The sequence below is a fragment of the Arachis hypogaea genome, chromosome 13 (assembly GCF_003086295.3).
Source record: "Arachis hypogaea cultivar Tifrunner chromosome 13, arahy.Tifrunner.gnm2.J5K5, whole genome shotgun sequence".
Classification (NCBI taxonomy): domain Eukaryota; kingdom Viridiplantae; phylum Streptophyta; class Magnoliopsida; order Fabales; family Fabaceae; genus Arachis; species Arachis hypogaea.
Window position 1 is genome coordinate 117,116,618 of NC_092048.1, and position 19,010 is coordinate 117,135,627.

At 34.8% G+C, this 19,010-nt stretch overlaps 1 protein-coding gene across 2 annotated transcripts; it reads left to right on the top strand.

Moving 5' to 3' along the window:
* Positions 1 to 7,528: 7,528 nt before the first annotated feature.
* On the top strand, positions 7,529 to 17,046 carry LOC112732872 (protein MICRORCHIDIA 7). 2 transcript variants are annotated; one of them, XM_025781681.3, is made up of 20 exons: positions 7,529 to 8,255; positions 10,416 to 10,490; positions 10,637 to 10,671; positions 10,753 to 10,831; positions 11,252 to 11,344; positions 11,429 to 11,513; positions 12,652 to 12,727; positions 12,932 to 13,060; positions 13,261 to 13,359; positions 13,472 to 13,573; positions 13,807 to 13,968; positions 14,049 to 14,144; positions 14,983 to 15,034; positions 15,116 to 15,227; positions 15,326 to 15,399; positions 15,541 to 15,902; positions 15,991 to 16,085; positions 16,206 to 16,293; positions 16,525 to 16,647; positions 16,735 to 17,046. In XM_025781681.3, the coding sequence occupies exons 1-20, from the start codon at positions 7,799 to 7,801 to the stop codon at positions 16,804 to 16,806; spliced, it is 2,466 nt and encodes an 821-aa protein (XP_025637466.1). In that variant the 5' UTR covers positions 7,529 to 7,798; the 3' UTR covers positions 16,807 to 17,046. The 2 variants fall into 2 exon arrangements, with proteins under 2 accessions (XP_025637466.1, XP_072068449.1); XM_072212348.1 differs by having other exon boundaries at positions 7,531 to 8,255; positions 15,997 to 16,085.
* The last annotated feature ends 1,964 nt before the right edge of the window (positions 17,047 to 19,010 follow it).

Genomic DNA, 19,010 nt, shown 5'->3' on the forward strand with positions numbered 1-19,010 from the left:
ACTTGTCACTTACTCTTTCATATCCTTAATTTCTTCAGAGTTACTATTGAATTATTTTTAGAATTTATTAATACAAGAACTATTTTTATTTTAATTGATCCTTTTAATTATTATTTATCATGTCTTTCTTTATTTCCCTTTCGTGAATTTTACATTCATAATGAGCGAGTAGTTCCATAACTTGATTGGGAGTTGGTTGAAAGGAGGACCTAGTTGAAATGCTCAAGAGTAAAATTATAGTTGGGTTTAGCGTTAGGTCGCCCTCTAGTCACTGACACTAGTCCTTCCCAAGGGAGAGGATTAGAACTTGTGAGTAGAAACTGACTTCCTACTTGCTTAACTTTCCTTTATCCGGTAAGGGATAACTGAGCAGACAACCTTCAATTATCAATTAATCTTGGGAGAACTCCAACAAGGATAGGATTTTTGACTAATCTACTCCCGGTCAAGGTTTTTATTTAAATTACATATATTCTCTGATTTAATTTTCTGTTTATCAACTCAAACCATTTTAGAAAAACCTCTGATTAATAAAATAGTACACCTTTCTGCAACTCGTTGGGAGACGACCTGGAATTCATACTCCTAGTATTTTAATTCTAATTTTGTGACAACCCATTCTAAATTGATAAGCGGATTTTTGGTTGGTTAAGAACTATACTTGCAACGCATCTCTTACAATGATTTCTTAACTCGCCAATTTCTGCCACGTCAAAGTGCATACTACATATATAATTATCAGAGCCAGCTCCTGATCTTGTCTTCATATACAGACTCATAACAGCTTGACCGATTTGATCAAATTATACTCTTCTGATACTTATTTGGTCATAAGTTATACCTCCTCTTTTGTATAATCTCAGTTTTAAAGAATTTTTATAGGATATATCATTACCAAGAGAACATAAAATTCCATTTCTATTTTGTCATTAAATACATAAAAATGCTTCATTCACATAACTGACATCACAGTTACGTATATTTTATCCCACATAATCCATAAGCTACAATCACAATTCCAAAAATAATAACAAACACAGACAACATAATATTCCACATTTTTAATATTCTAATTTTAGCTTCAACTGCACTAATTTTCCATCCCTGAGATATTTTTCAATGGTCTTCACTAACTGAACTTTCATTTCTACCAACTATGGCTTCTTCTTTTTCAACATCTGCCCAATTAAAAAAGTCGCACCATCTCTTACCGGTAGTCTACAACAAAAATCCAAAAAAAATTGAGAGGAAGAACAACTACAAAACCAATAAGTATTTAAGAAATAAGACACAGAATCAACTTGCAACAATTCAACCAACTCACATTATAGTTAGAGCATCCATAGAATGGTCTTTCTGGATTGGAATTCGTCCCAGTCCACCAAAGAATAGGACGCAACCCACAACTGCACCAATGCGGAACCTTTCCACCTCTGTCACCTCTATCACGGTGTGTGTTCTTCACCCAGCCACTATGCGAACGAGTTCTACTAGAGTTACCTGAGCCTTGGCTGCTGCTTCCCAACATTCTTCTCAACTCTTGGAGACACTCTTGCGATTTGGAAAAATTGGGACTTCTAGGTTTTATTTAAAATTTTTAGGGGCTAAATTGATGCCTTCAAACATTTTGCCATGTCATCTAACTACAAGGGTGCCAGGTGTCAACCAAAATTGACAGGTCAGCTTTTCGGTGACGAAAAACGTTGGAAGGGCCAATTTGAGGCTCAGGTCAAAATTTCAGGGTACAATTAGAGTCAATTGAAACCTTGAGGGCTAAATTGAGTCGAGGTCAAATTTTAGGGGCCAATTTGAGTATTAACTCGTATTTATATATATTAACATTTGATCATTTAAGGAGAAGTCATATTTTCGAGGTGTTGCTGTTGTGTTGCAGGAACAAAATGCTTTTCACAGTATGTGAGAAGGAGAAAAGGTGACACATGTTTGACATGCTAGAGTTAAGGAGAATACACTTGTCGCAACCAGCAAACACATGTAAAGTAACTTGCAAATATTAACCTCTGATCATTTAAGGAAAAGTCATATTTTCGAAGTGTTGCTGGTGGGTTGCGGGAACAAGATGCTTTTCACAATCTGCGAGAAGGAGAAAAGGCGACACATGTTTGACATGTTAGAACTAAGGAGAATACATTTGTCACGACCAGCGAACACATGTAAGATATAATGGACAATATTATATTCTTCTTTTCTGCTACCTTTGTTTTATCTTATTTTTTTATTTTATATTTTTATGGGTAATTTAGTCTAAAATTTAAGATTTAAATAAAAAGGATGATTTTAAAATTTGGTTTTAAACTTTAGGAACAATTTTGTATAAAAAAAATTAAAAATAAAAAATTTTTTGACCTATAATTTAAAAACCAAAATCATATTTAATCTCTCTTTTATTAATACACAGTTAAATACACTTATACAAGTCATAAAGTAACTCAAAAAAATATCAAGGCTTTTATTTTTTTTTCCAAAGATAATAGGTTATATTTCATTAATTATTAAAAAATGAAATACAAAGATGTCCAAAAGCAGGACAGCATAATAAAAGGTGGGGATTTCCCAAAAATACTACACTAAAGGTATTCATCCGACGGTGCGTGGTCGAAAAACGAAGAAAAATCTTAAAGAAGAAAGAATGATAAATCCAATTGCATGCAACTAAGAGCTTGCCTCATGGAGATGACGACCTAAACTGGGAGTTCTTTGGATTTCACGGAGCAACTTGACAGAGCTTGCTAGAATGGCAGACGACATAGAAGTAGAACCTTCAAAAATCAACTGGTTGCGAGCTTTCCAACAGTTCCAGCAAATGATGGCAAGCAATTGAGGATTACGGTCAGCATTCTTCAACGGGTTAAGTATCTCTGTTGATGCAGTCCACCATGTCCAAAAGTCGTTAGAACTCTGAGGGGGAAGACAGTCATGAAGATAACTCTGAGACCATACGTCTTTAATTCTAGAGCAATCGATCAAACAATGAGTGACTGTTTCCGTTGCTTCATGACAGCAGGGGCATATTGGTGATATAGATGGGATGCGGTGATGAATCTGAGCAAGCACCAGAAGTCGGCCATGGAGAGCTTTCCAGATAAATAGCTTAATTTTGTGAGGCAAGTTCAACTTCCATAGATCAATCCACGGCTTTTTCTGCTGCATATAATTAGGGCAAAGCTCCAGAGGCGGATGGTAAAATAAATAGCCAATTTTGTAACCTGAAGCTGTATCATATTGCTTGGATTTGTTCAAATCCCATTGCAATTTGTCCCTACCTTGTTGAATTTTAATTGACAAAATCCTGTTTGCAACGTCTTGGGGAAATAATTCTTGAATGAGATTCTGATTCCAATTCCTATCTTCAGTAATTAGATCTTTAACTCTTGGAACCAACTCAGAAATAGCCTGTCTATTTGGCATGTCAGAAATCAATAAAGGATACGGAGGAGGCAGCCAAGGATCCTCAAAGGTTCGGATATTCTCACCAGTACCCACAGCCCAATTAAGTCCTTTTTCAACAATCTTTCGGCCTTCCAGTATGCTCCTCCATCCCCAAGAAGGTAAGACTCCAATTTCTGCCGTTATAGCATTGCCATTGCTAAAGTATTTACCTCTTAGTATTTTAGATAATAAGGAAGTAGGCTGTGTTACAAGTCGCCAAAACTGTTTGCCTAAAAGCGCCAGATTTTGGATTCTGAGATCTTTAAATCCAAGGCCTCCTTCTTTTCGTGGGCGAGTCATAGTGTCCCGGCTAATCCAAGCCATCTGCCTTTCAGAACCTTTTTGTCTCCACCAGAACTGAGAAAGTAAAGAGTGAATTTTCGAAATTAAACCATCAGGCAACTTGAAGCAAGACAGTGTATAAATAGGAATAGCTTCTCCCACTGCCTTAAGCAATATGTGTCTACCACCTGACGAAAGAAGATTGCGCTTCCACCCTTGGATTCTTTTCTGAATCTTTTCTTTGATCATACTAAAAGAAGCCTTTTTCGATTTAGAGACTGTAGAAGGCAAACCAAGGTATTTATCCTGAGCCCCAATATGATTAATATTCGTTGAGTTAGCCAGTAGTGTACGAGTGGTGGAGGGAGTGTTGTGGCTAAAGAATACAGCAGATTTATTAAGATTTACCCTCTGACCACTGATGCTTTCATAAGAATTCAATAAATGCAGGATATTTGAACATGCTTCAGGATTAGCCTTACAGAATAAGATGGAATCATCAGCAAATAGGAGGTGGTTGACCTTGGGACATCGCCTATGTATCTGAAGACCCTGAATTAGTCTGTTTTGTTCTGCCTTGTGTAGCAAGAAGGAGAGACCTTCTGCACAGAAAAGAAAAAGATAGGGGGATAGAGGATCTCCTTGTCGAATACCTTTATTTGGTTTGAAGAAACCATAAGGTTGTCCTTCCACAATAACAAAATAAGAAACAGTTGTCACTAATTCTCGAATCCACATGATCCACCGGGAGTCAAAACCAAACTTCTCTAATATAAACCAAAGAAAGTGCCATTCCACCCTATCATATGCCTTACTCATATCTAGTTTTAGCGCCATTTCATTTTCGAGACCCCTTTTTTTGTTCTTCAAGTAATGCATACACTCGTGAGCAATTAGGATATTATCAGAGATTAATCTGCCTTTAATAAAAGCACTTTGCGTAGGGCTAATTAGTCTATTCATCATACCCTGAAGCCTATGTACAAATACTTTGGAGATAATCTTGTAAAAGACTGAAGATAGGCTTATTGGTCTTACCTGAGTCATATCTTTAGCATCAGAAATCTTGGGAATAAGATAGATCTGAGTGTGGTTAAAACCCTTCAAGATTCTGCCCCCAGAAAAGAAGCTCTTAACTGCTCGAAACACATCACCACTAAGTATGTTCCAGAAGCTTTGAAAAAATTTTGCTGTCATACCATCATCTCCTGGAGCACTTTGAGGATGAATGCTAAATGTTGCGCGTTTCACTTCCTCCATAGTCACTGGTCTTTGAAGCCTACGGTTCATGTGAGCTGTAACCTTAGGTTCAAAATCAGTAAACAGAGGTTCAGGGTTCTCATGACAAGTGGAGGAAAAGATGTCCTTGAAATAAGATTCAGCCACAGAAGCAATACCAGCATTTGAAGTAGCCACTTCACCATCACTGCCAGTTAGTTGCCAAATTCTATTCCTTCGGGTTCGATTTTTAAATTTCTGATGGAAGAAAGCTGTATTCTGATCACCAAATTTGAGCCATTTGACTCTAGACTTATCTTTCCAATAAGATTCCTCATTTTGCAATGCTTTTTCAAGTTTGTCCTCTATTTTTGAAATGATGTCACCTCCATGAATTCCTGCTAAACGAAGTTCCTCTAATTCCGACTGTAGTAAATCAATCTCCACCTTCGAATTAGATCTGTGTTCTTGCTGCCATCTGACAATCTTATGCCGACAATGCTTTATTTTTTGAGCTAGGATATACATGGCTGAACTATCAATCTGTTCATGCCAAACCTCTCTAACAATCTGCCTTATTTCATCATTGGAACACCATCTTTCTTGGAATTTGAATCGGCGTTTAGATATCTCAGTTCTCGGATTAGAGTCTAAGAGAAGAGGGGCGTGATCCGAGCCTGATTCTGACAGTCTAAGAACCGTTGCATTGGGATAGAGTTGCTGCCAATCAACTCCTACCAGGAATCGGTCCAGTCTTTCCTGTATCAACTCATCACCCCTCCGTCTATTTGACCAAGTGAATGGTCTTCCGACCATACCAATATCAATCAGGGAATTATCATCAATAAAACTATTAAAGGTTTCAATAGAAGAAGGAGATTTAGCACCCCCACCTTCTTTCTCCAATTGATTAGAAATGGCATTAAAATCCTCCATTAACACAAACTTACCATCGAACTGTTGGGTGACTGAAGTTAATTCAGTAAATTGAGCTATTCTATGTTGATCATTTGAACTGAGATAAACACCTAGAACACCATAGGGATCATTAGAACCAGCTGTCAGAACTGATGCCGCAATGAAAAATCTACCATGCTGTAAAATCTGAACAGTGCAACCATCCCTCCATGCCATTGCCAAACCCCCTGATAATCCATCCGGATCCACAATAAACCATTTCTTGAAACCACAAGATCTTAGTTTTCCTTCAACTTGTCGAGATTGATTTTTTGTTTCACAGATAAAACCAACCTCGGGGGAGTAGGATTTGCAAATCCCTTTAAGATTGTGGATTGTCAGGGGTCTCCCCAAACCCTGACAATTCCACGAGAGCAGTTTCATATTTCTTTGGGTGCCACTTGAAGGCTGACACCCTCCACCGTCATAGCAATTATATGAGGGTTCTGAGTCTCTGATTTGTTGCCCATGGTGTAGAGAAAATCAGAATTGGTATTCAATGATTCCAAAGAGAATTAAGATATATGGAATGAGTGAATAAAAAAACGGAATGAATTAAAAGAGGAATGAATTAGGAGAGAAAACGAAAATTAGGGAGTTAAGTGGAAAAGAAACTAAGAAAAGAAAGTAGAAAAAGATGGAAAAGGGTTTGACAAAGAAAAGACAAAGAAATGTGTAACCATGGAGGCGGCGCAGTAAAACCCTAACAGAGCGTCGGGCGCTAGATGAGGAGTACATACTCCCACTTAAAAATTTGGAAAGATATGTGACTCGAACCCAAAATATCAAGGCTTTTAGGCCCCATTTGGGTTAACAACTTAATTAAATTACTTTTGAAGAAATAGTTTAAACAATAAATACTTATATTAAAAGTATCTTATAAATAAATTATTTTGTGTTTGATTTTTTAGTTCTAAAAGTACTTATTTTAAGAGAAAAGTGATAAAAAACTTTTTATTATGAGAGAAGTCAATTTTTTTTAACTTCTCCTTAAGCACAAAAATAGCTTTTTAAAAAGTTGTAATTTTGTTTTGAAAATTGTACCAGACATTAATACTACACCTTTTCATAAGTTAAAAGTTAAAAAAAAGTTACTTATGAACCTATTCAAATGGGCCCTTAATGTAATAGAAAGTATAGGGAGCCAATATATGTGTCGTACAATGCATATAATGGGAGTTAATTTCAAATTAAAATTAAAATATCGAATGTTTATTTAAAGTTGTTCACATATACTTATTTTAGAATAATAAAGGTGTATTTGTGTGATCAGTTTTAAGTATTTTAAATTAGATGTTCGATTCAGTAAGATATTAGATGTTTATTATCCCTGATACAATAATACTTGAATGATTAATGTTTATTTTTAACTTATATTAAACCAAATAAATAGTCTATTGTACAAATATTTCATTAACTTTACGGTGGAACGCGTCTATCTAAAAGTGGCACGAATACAATTTTTTTTAAAACTCCCATGACCTTTCAAAAACAAAACGCTGTTTTCCCTCCAGAGCAAACACAGTAGACTGTAGAGTCTTCCCGAACGATATAAATTCCATAATAATGAAAAATATATTAAAAAAATAAACAATAAAGTGAATTAACATATTAGAAAGTCGCGTTTTTCATTTTTCATTCTTCTGGACTCTTGACTTGCCCCTTTCTATTTCTATTTTCTATTTTACTTTCCCCCCTCTCCTCTGTTGTCTTCCTCTGACCCTTTTCATTCACGAAATTCTCTTCTCAGTTTGTAAACCTTCGCATTTCTTCAATCGTTCTTATTCTTTCTTTCTTTCTTTTCTTTTCTTCGAGCATATTCGTGCATAGGCGTTGTTGAATCTTGCTGAATATTGCATCGCCACTTTCTATTTTTCGCTTCTTTGGAGAGATGGATGCATGCGTCAAACAGGAACTCACCGGCGATGTTCCCAATGTGCCCCCAGGGAGGACCCGAACTGGTGCCGTTTCACCCATTCCTCCTGGCTCCGCAGTTATTCAACTCAGTAGCAGCAGCGATTCCGATTCGGAGCCGGATTTGGATGGTTTGGTCGCCGGGGTAGTAGAAAGCACCATTTCGCCCGGAGGAGGGAGTCCGACCAAGAGGCGCAAGATGAATGACGATGGAGAGGTTCTTCCCCTTGGATTTTTGAGCCCTCTCCCTCCGCCCTTATCGCCATCCCCTGCGGTGCTGTCGTTACCGGCGCCGCAGGGGGCTTCTTCTTCGGCGCATCTGAACGGGACCACGAGCACCAGCGTGGCGCCGACTACTAGGGGAAGCAGGCAGTTTTGGAAAGCCGGTGATTTCGACGGTGCTCCTTCCAGCAGCTTCGAATCATCTTCAACCGGTGCGTATAACGCATCTGTTTTTCTGTTAGGGTTTTATCGCTGCTTTCTAATTTCAAACCCTGGTTTTTTTATGGCCATGTGATATTAGATGATATTACTTTTTCTGATTTATATCATATTACAGTTACAATTTCTTTGTTTAGCAAAAGATGCCATTTTACCGGGCATAACATTACAATTTTGAGGTATAGATGAGACTGGAGATTTTGATGGAGGGAAACCTTAATGCTGAGATTTTTGTGATATAAACTTCTAGATTTCATGTTATGAGTTGACTTTGGGAGAGATGGGAGTTCATTTTATCTTGGTTAACAGATGCAATCTTCTTCCTTAAAATGTTTCTCCTCTGGATATGCCTTTCAATTCTTAAGATTGCATCAGTTCTGCAGTTATGAACTTGGAATGCAGAACGTCAAGTGTTTTACCTTCAGGATTCCTAATAGTTAAAAATAGCATTTATTACTCTTTGTTGTTAATTAATTTCCTTTGGAAATTTAAGATTTATATTTTTATTTTAATGCTCTCTATTTAAAGCCTTAAATCCTAAAACCTTCACCATGTTGTACTTTTAGCAAGGTGAAGTTATATTGTTGTATTAGAGTTAAGATAGTTTTCTTTGGGGATGGTGGGGGGTCCTTATGGCTTATGTGCATGTAAGCATGATAGAATTGACTGTAGTCCTCAGGCAAATCCGTTTAATAAGTTCAGTTATATAGTTGTGGTTTCTTTTTTGACTTAATCACCCAATTAAATGATTAGCTACTATTGCTATGAAACAATATTGAATCTTATTTGTGTATAAAAAGATACATTGTACTTTAGCTTGATTACCTTTTCTTAAAGATGAAAAAATAAAAAATAAAAAAAAAATGAAAAAGTTGAGTTGATTGAAAAGGAATGGATTAGCAGCATTGGACTAGAAAAGGAAGAGGAGGACTATGTTGGAGGTCTCCTATTCTTTGTTTGGGTGATTAATAAGAGAACATAATACAATTCCTTTATCTTGTTTAGATAAGTTACAATTTCTAGCTTCCCTCATACTAAATAAAATTTGGCTTTTTGAAGAAAATGAGTAGTAGATTCCTCTCGGTTCCAATTTATATTTACAGTCCAAAACAAGAAAAAATATTTTCTTTCCATCCTTACCTTTCCCCTCATCTTCTATTATCCATAGTGTGAGAATACAAGAGTCTCCATTAGTTTCATCTGTTAAATTGACAACTCCAATAGCTCTGTGGTAATTATGAAGGCCAAACCATCACATGGTGAAGCACACAACTGTACCAAACATTGTGTCCCAATTTTGGAAAGAAAAGTGTGATCTTACTTGAAGATGAGGTGAGGGAGAGAATGTTTAGGGGAGTAATGTTTCCTTTAAGGGAGGAAAAGGAGGCAAGCAAAGTCTAGCATTTGAAACTCATGCCTAGCAGTTCTCTACAAGACTGCTTCCTCTTGCAAATAAGCCAAGTTTACAGGTTGGACTACATTGGCTGTGCTTGCACCTATCAGATAATGAAGCTCAATATGAGCTTGAAATTGTTTGTGTTTTTGAACAAACAAGATGTACTGAGTTGAACTTTTGATTCATGTTTCCCGTAAGGTATACCTGTATTGTGGAGTTATTTGTTTCACTGTAGCAGCATTGCAGCAATCAGTTCTTTTGCAAAGCAGTAACTTTAATAACCTATTGTTTATTTGAACAAACAAGCTTTACTGAGTTGAACTTTTGGTCCATGCCTCCCATTAGGTATAACTATCATCGTTTTTGATTTATTTGTTTCACTATGGCAGCAATCAGTTCTTTTCCAAAGTAGGTATTTTATTAACCTATCCTCAACTCAGTCATTATGGGATCAGGTTTGATTTGATACCCTTGAATTTTGACAATAATTGACTAACATTAATTGCATGTCATAAGCCCATAACTCAATAAAGTATTTATTGTGAATATTCTGTTTGTTAATTATGCGCTGGATAAATCCGAAAACTGCTTTTAAAATTTTGTAGACTTTTTTTACTCATTTTTTAGCTGTTGTGTAGATTGTTTGAGCCTCGAAATTGAGGTTCGTTGGGTTAACCTCTTTGTTTTTCTTTAATATATTTTTTTATTTATTTTTGACAAAGAAATAATAACATGATATTTCTTAAAAAATGTGCAGTTGGAATGGACCACGTCAGAGTTCATCCGAAGTTTCTGCATTCTAATGCCACAAGTCATAAGTGGGCTCTAGGAGGTAAATTGTAGATGTCTGTTAATTTGTTTGAATGGTTAATCATTTTCATGGTACAAAAATGTATTCAGTGAATTCAGAATTTTTCCCTTTGGTTCTTGGATATTTATCACTACTAGGCATTCTTATATAAATATATTTTTATGCAGCTTTTGCTGAGCTTTTGGATAACTCGTTGGATGAGGTATGCCTCACTTGTTTTGAATAATGACGCACTTGTTGTGATTATTCCTTTTCCGGCCTACTTATTTGAATTTGACTTTAGGTTTGCAATGGCGCTACATATGTCAATGTAGATATGCTTGTAAATAAGAAAGATGGAACCAGGATGTTGCTGATTGAAGGTGTGCATCTCTTTATTGTATTTGAGTTGGAGTATGTTAGATGTAACTTTAAATACTGACTTTTGGTTGGTTAAGATAAAACAAAAATTAATTTTAGTCGTTCAGCAAGTGTTACAGTAATCTTTTATGTCAAAAGTACTTCTGCTAAAGTGAAAAGTAGTAGCACGGAAAAATTGCTGAACATGTGTTGGATATTATGCATCATTTTTATTCTGCCAAAAGTTCATTTGGGGTTTTTAAAGTAAGTAAAAGCCATTTGTAATGTGACAAATATGTGTTAAAAGCTTTTGCATCTATGATTTTAAGGATGTCTTATGAGTATTCCTAATAGAAGCATTGAAGCATTTTGATCTCTCCCTTCTTTCTTTTTTCTTTCTTTATTTGGAATCTCAAATGTTGGATTGCTAATTCTTTTTCCAGATAATGGTGGTGGAATGGATCCGGATAAAATGCGTCAATGCATGTCACTGGGGTATTCAGTGAAAAGCAAAATGGCAAATACAATTGGGCAATGTAAACATCATTTTGGGAAGAGTATAAATCTTATGACGATTTCATTTCAGACGGTATACTGATCCTTTGTTGTTCATGTGATAGATGGAAATGGCTTTAAAACAAGTACTATGAGGCTTGGGGCTGATGTGATAGTATTCTCTCGCTGCTCTGGCAAAGATGGGAAGAGGTTTGTTTGACGGTCTCATTGTTTTATTCAATAATTTTTTTTCCTAGTTAACACTTGAAGATCTATGTATGCATATTGATAAGAAAAACGATGACCTAGTTGTTTGATAGTTGTATTGTCCTCTAACATATCAAGATAATATCATTATTTTATGTTTTAGCTTTTGTTTGATTTGGGTTGCATGTTGTGGATGAGATCAAGCATTTAAATGATATCAGTTGAATGTTATGTTATCAAGAGATAATGTTTTTTGAGTTTAATTTTGATGCACTGACAGTATAGAGAGTTTTACACGGTCATCCAATCAGATTTATGCATTTAGATGCCTTTTTAACTTTTATATAGTGGGTTTGAAAATTAGTTAATTTTTGTTGATGTGGCAATACACAATTGGTTGTTTGTGTAAAATTCTTTTTCACTCCCTGTACATGAAAATTAGATTCATGTTTTATTTCATAAGCTAAGATTAGTAGATTACGGTAAGGTATACTTTTGTCTTTAACGTTTTCAAAATTCTTTAAAACTACTGCTAATGTTTAATTTGATTCAATTTTACTGTCAACATTTGAAACAAGTTCTAATTCTACACCTATGTTAAATTTTTGGATGGTCAACAGTTAGTACCTAATTTTTGGGATGACGTGACTAAGGGTAAAATTCAAAAATAAAAAGAAAAAAAAGATTGACTAACAGTTTACTTCAAAAAATTATTGATAGGAGTAAATTTGAAACTTATTTTGTAGATGAGACTAAAATTGAATCAAATTAAACAACGAGGGTAATTTTGAAGAATTTCAAAAGCTTAAAGGATAAAAAGCATATTTATCATTTGCATATTGGTGGAAGAAATTTCTGTAATTTTGAGAAGCATGCTCTGGGTGCCTTGGTTTATCACTCAGTTAGTAGTACTTGTAGTTGTCAGTTTCAGTTCTTTTTTTCCTGGATTATGATGATTTATTTTTGCTGGGATGAGCAGACCATGTATATTAGGCTTCCTGGACTGTATCACTAAGTCAGTTACACTAGTAGTAGTTGAATTTGTCTTCCTTCTACGTCTACTGCTATTATACATACAAGTTACATCATTAGTTACAAGTCATGCTCTATTTCTAACTGGGTGATCTATCTTTGTTACTAGTGCTACACAAAGCATAGGCTTGCTGTCTTACACATTTTTGAGGAGTACTGGGAAGGAAGACATTGTAGTACCCATGGTAATTTCTTTTGTTTACTGTTTTTATCTTAATTTTATCAAGTCTTAATTAATAGATTACAAGAGACCTTACCCTTGCTGCTTCTAAAGTTCTGAGGGATTGTTGATTGTTAGTGGTTTTGGTTTCGAGTTCTTTGACTACTTCGTCGTTGTCTTTTGTTTCTTTTTCCCCCTTCTGAATGTTGTTATACCTACTTATTGAAAGTTGGACTATGAAAGACGAGGACGGGAATGGAATAAGATGTTACGGACTTCTATTGAAGATTGGAATAAAAATGTTGAAACAATTGTGCATTGGTCACCGTTTTCAAGTGAAACAGATCTTCTTCGTCAGGTAATGACATTCTCTCTCGTGTGTGTGTGTGTGTGTGTGTGTGAGATAGAGACAGGAAAAAGGGGAAAAAAAAAAGAGGGGGAAAGGAGGGGGGGGGGGGGGGGCTCATCTTATCCTTTCATCTCATCATTTACTGGGGCATCTTGCCTAGTTTTATGAGTATGTGGATTAAATTTTTGCCGTTACTGTTACACTTGTAGTTCAATCTGATGAAGGATCACGGCACACGTGTAATTATATACAATCTTTGGGAGGATGACCAAGGAGAGCTGGAGCTTGATTTTGATGCAGATCCACATGTATGTCTGATAATCAATATTTTGTTGCCCCCATACAGCAAAAAAGAGTAGTGATCCACTTTATTCTGGAACATATTTCGTACAATTTTGACATGCTTATGGTTTGTCTCAGGATATTCAAATCAGAGGCGTAAACAGAGAGGAGAAAAACATACAGATGGCTAAAGAGTATCCCAACTCAAGACACTTCTTAACTTATAGGCACTCTCTAAGGGTAAGTTGTTCGTATTTGTTTTAGAAACACAGCATATTGCAATCATGGTTTGCTAGCAATGTTTATTATTTGAAACTTTTGAAAGTTGACACTTGAGGCCTTAAAAAGAGAAAATTGATTAGACGTTGATTAAATGAAGAAGTGTTCATTTAGCGTTCAATATAGATGTCTACATATCTAAAGTTTGTGTGTTTGTTTAAGTATGTTTCTCATTATTTTTTTTGTCTATTTAGAGTTATGCCTCAATTTTATATTTGAGGCTTCCTCCAGGCTTCCGAATTATTCTTCGTGGGAAAGATATTGTGCATCACAATATAGTGAATGACATGATGTTGTCTCAGGAGGTGACATACAGGCCACAAGCTGGGATTGATGGGATCCCGAAGGATTCAAATGTAAAATCTCCATAAAATGTTTAAGGCTTAATCTTCCTTGCTTGTGGATCAGTGCAATTAAAATTTAGATCTTGTAACAGATGATTGCTATTGTTACTATTGGATTTGTCAAGGACGCAGTTCATCATATTGATGTTTCAGGGTTCAACGTCTATCATAAGAATCGACTCATTAAGGTAGGGTTTGTCATGGTAAACACATCTTTTTCATCTTTTCTGAGGTGGCTATGAATGTAATGTTGCATGCAAAGCTAGTACTCCCTTCCCCTTCTCTCCTTATTATTCTTTTGCTGCTTCAATTATTCTATGTCCACTTGATTTTGCAATGACAACAGTAAATAACCATTTTGACCCATGAAAGATCATGATTTTGGCAAAATGAATCCCAAAAAATTTAAATAACAAAATGACTCCCAAAGATATGTTCTGTTTGTCAAATTAAACCTGACATTTAGTCAATTTTACTTATATATTTATATACGTTTGGTTTATTTTGTCAAATAGAGCATATCTTTGGGGAGTCATTTTGTTGTTTGTATTTTTTGAGGTCCATTTTGTGAAGATTGTAATCTTTCAGGATGCGAAATGGCTATTTACTCGGGTAACAAAATATACTTTCCAGTTGAAGTTTGCTTATGTTGAATTTAATTCACATTTGTTTGTTTTAAATTAATGTCAAACTTTTATGTGTAGTTAAAAAATTAGTGATTGCCAAGAAGCAATGTCGTTAGTGACTGGTATTGGCATTTTATTACTAGAGAATCATCAGACTTGTGTACTGTTTGTTGTCAACGTTAATTGATTTGTAGTATTTTTTGGGTTCATTCTGAACTGGGAAAAACATGTCCTAGCTATAAAGTGTAAATTTGGACCAGATGAATTTGCATGTCTGTTTGCAATTGCAAAGCAAATTTATATCTTCTGATACCTTGTTTTGTTCAATCATCTAGAACTTTAACTTGGGAAGATATGGTCATTAGAAATTATTCTTATAGCCGTTTTTCATGGTTGTCAGCCATTCTGGAGGCTGTGGAATCCTGCAGGAAGTGGTGGTCGTGGGGTCATAGGTAGGATTTTTATCCCTTTCTTAAGCTCCTTTTAGTAACTTGACTATTCTCATTCATGATAAGATTCACTTCTATTTACAGGTGTTTTAGAAGCCAACTTTGTTGAACCTGCTCATGATAAACAAGGCTTTGAGAGGACTTTAGTTTTATCTAGATTGGAAGCGAAATTGGTACAGATGCAGAAAAGTTACTGGTGATTCTTGATGTTCCATTGGTTCTTTCATGATAATATAGCTTGCTTGAAGCATGAGTTGTTTTTGTTTTACTGAATTTATTTTCTACTTTATTTAGGGCCACTAACTGCCATAAAATTGGTTATGTTTCCAATCGAACTAGAAAACAAAACAACAGTTCAGTTGACAGAGGTATGACTTCATCCCTTGCTTTATTTTAGTTTCATTCACAATCATAATTATAGTTGGCAATTGTTCATTGTGGGTAACATTCATTCTGTTTTTTGGTTTGAATAGCCTAGTGATATTTTATGAATGAATCCTGTTTTGTAGAGGCATCACCTGATTTTGTCCCAGAAGCTTCAAAAAGGAAGTATTCTGCCACAAATGGCAAGGGAACTCCATTGACATCAGACCAACCACATTCACAATTAAATCAGAAACGGAGCCGAAAAGAATCAGAAAAATATAGTGCCTACAAGAGCTCGACGTCAAGGATGCCAAGCTCATCTGGACAATCGTCATCTGCTGAGGATGAGAGTGATGAAATTACTGTTGTACCCAAGAAACAAGCAAAAGGGAGCAGTCAGAGGACATCTCTAGCTGAAAAATCATTTGAAAAAGAAAATGGAAGTTTTCCGGACATCCCATCTAGTGGAAGAGGCTTGCGGTCAGCACGAGTATCCAGGCTAAAGGTTCTCCATTTGATTCATTCTCTTGATTTTTTTCCTTCCTGGTTTATATTTATTTCAAGAATGGATCCTCAGGGGTTGAACTTCGCAGGTACAGGATGTAAATGATGGTGAACATCCAGTATCAGATTCCGGTGCACTTACTCTGGAAAAGTTGCGAGAAGAGAATCGTGAGTTGAAGAAAAGGTACATTGTAATTTTAGGCGTCTAACTTCCTTCTTTTCATAGCATGTTGCCATGTTGTGGTTTCTATGTTGGACTTTATTAACTCGTTATTCTCCTATCTGTTCACTTTCCGGATTAAAGATTAGAGAAGAAGGAGGAAGAAATATTGGGAGAAGTATTGGAGGCACTGCAGTACGAGAAAGAGAGGTGTAAAGCTCTGGAAACTCAGGTTTGGATTCTGATTTTTCTTTATTGATTTATGTTTGTAATTCTGTCTGAAATCAAGCTTGTTGGATTCTGACCACCTTTGTTGTTGTTGTTATTATTATTATTATTATTATTATTACTGACTTTTTCTTAAGATGCACATGGATTTTCCGTTTCTGAAGCTGTTGGACATATTTGAGAGGTGCCCTTTTAAAATCTTGATTGCGTGTTTCATACAATATCTTGTTATCAGCTTCGTGATGCAGGAAAAAAGATTGAAGACTTGAATAAGGAGCAAGAAAATCTAATCGACGTGTTCTCAGAAGAGAGGGATCGACGGGATGCTGAAGAAAAAAGTTTGAGAAAGAAGCTGCAGGTTCCACTGTCTTTCTCTGTTCAATCCAGACTTTGTTGAATTCTGGTATTTTTGGATGAGGCTTACAAGATTTGTGTTATGTTGTAGGATGCATCAAACACAATACAGGAGCTGCTTGACAAGGTAAGGCTCCTGGAAAAGAAGTCGTCTGCTAGATAGATGAAGACGGGCCTGCGTTTCTTGTGATGGCATTTTTGTGAGGATTGGATTTCCATTGGGTGGATTCGCCTTAGCCTTCCTTGAGATAGGATATACAGTACTGATATTTTCCCCCCAATTATTTTGTATATATTTTATCTCGGATGAGATTAATTTTGACTATAAGTGGGCCGGTTGGCACCGGTGTGAATTACATAATCCTTTTTTATTTTGGGTTAAATGGGACAAAATCTTAAGCCACTGAGTAAGATGATGATCACACTAACAAACGGGGCAATGCATTCCTGAGAGTCATACTAAAAGAACAGCTTGGATTCAGAAACTAAGTGGCAAAAACACTCAACAAATTCGCAATATTATAGCATAATTCGAGAAAAAAAAAATATTAAAAAGGACCTGCTTTAGAACATAAAAGTGAGATGAGGGGACCACATGTTCCGGCCAGGAAGGCGGCAAGGATTTGAGGGGCTGGAAAATTATTCACACGTGCGTGTATCACGTATTACTTTGCATATTCACGTATTTTTTTCTTTTTATTGTTATTATTTCTACGTTTTTTCTCCTTCTCTTTCTCTCAGTGTTATTGCAGCATTTTTTTTCCTTTGATTTTTTTTTTATTCTTATTAAAGGTTGATTTATTTTTTTATTTTTATTAAAATAGTAAAACAAAAAAAAAATTATGAGAAGGTGAAATAAGATGAAAAAAAGAGGAAGAAAAATTTTGAATTGTATAAAATAACAGCACTTGGATTTATTAACTGTGATATATAAAACTTTCTTAATCAATTATAAATCATCATAAATTTTTTTAATTTGTGGTCTATTAAAGATTTTTTGTGTCATTCATCAAAGATTCTTGTGTCATTTTTGCTGAATTGATTGAGTGGCATTGAACTTATATATAAGAAGTTTAGCCATTCTTATATTATTTTTAACTAATTGATGTATTTTTTGAATCCAAAACATATTTGAATTTATTTTATTAGTTGAGTAGTTAAGATTTTGGATTTGTGATTCTTTAAAAATTTTTTATTTATTCATAAAAAATTCCTGTCATTTTTAACTAAATAATGTATTTTTGTATCATACTGCTTGTGGTATTGAATTTATATTGAATTTATTTTGTTGGTTGAGTGAGTTTTTGTGTCATTTTTGTGTCACATTTGAATTTATTTTTAATATATTTTTTAAATCCAAAATGTATTTGAATATATTTTGTTGGTTGAGTGAGTTAACGTTCTAGACTTGTGATCCTTTGAATATTTCTTGTGCATTCACTAAAAATTTCTATATTATTTACAACTAAATAATGTGTTGAACTAAAAATTATTTCCACATAAATGAGTTGCAAATTTAAAAATTTTGATAAAAAAGCGGATAAGTGAAAAAATCTTCAAAGATAATTTCATTTCCAGAGATAATTTTTATTTTAGTTCTATTTTTAGTTTTCACAAAAATTTAAGTTGCAGGTTTAAAAATTTTGATAAAAAAAAGAGGATAAATGAAAAGATCTTCGATAGTAATAATAATAACGATAATGTTGATGATGGAAAAGAAGAAAAAAACGGGAAGAAAAAAATTCAAATGGGAAAAAAAATGAAGAGGAGAAAAAATAAAGAAAAAGAGAAAAAGAGCAAAGAAAAAAGAAGGCGCACTATGATGCACGGATACGGGACACGACACGACACAGAAGACGCGGACACACGAATTTTAAAATCTTACAAGATACGGGAATATGACATACATATAAAATATAAAATAAAATTTTAACTATTTTTAATGTCTTCTTTTATTTATATAAAGTATTTAAAATATTTTTTTAATAAATAATAATATATTATTTTTAAACTCATTTCAAAAATACATATTAAAAATAAGACTGGATATGTTGATATGTGATGATATTTAAGTATGTCTAAGTGTGTTCAAAGAATAATTTTTTATTTTTTATTAAGACACGTTTAGATACAACAAACATACTTATTGGACGAATATTGATGAGTGTTGTGTCTAAAATTGCACAACAACTCAATAAGATGTCCGTATTTTATAGATGCCTATCTATCATGACTTGATTGAATTTGGTTACGAAAAAAATTTTACCGCTTAGCCACAAGGATGATACCTCTAGTTAGAAGATTAATAGACATGAAGAGAAATTGACAGCTAATTTTCTCCCACACGTATCGCGAAGGAAACATGGC

Excerpts from the sequence above, each read along its gene's own strand:
- LOC112732872 (XM_025781681.3), top strand. The coding sequence starts at position 7,799 with ATGGATGCATGCGTCAAACAGGAACTCACCGGCGATGTTCCCAATGTG. Across the intron at positions 11,514-12,651 it reads TCTGGCAAAGATGGGAAGAG|TGCTACACAAAGCATAGGCT; the intron begins GTTTGTTTGACG and ends CTTTGTTACTAG. Across the intron at positions 16,086-16,205 it reads AATCGTGAGTTGAAGAAAAG|ATTAGAGAAGAAGGAGGAAG; the intron begins GTACATTGTAAT and ends TCCGGATTAAAG.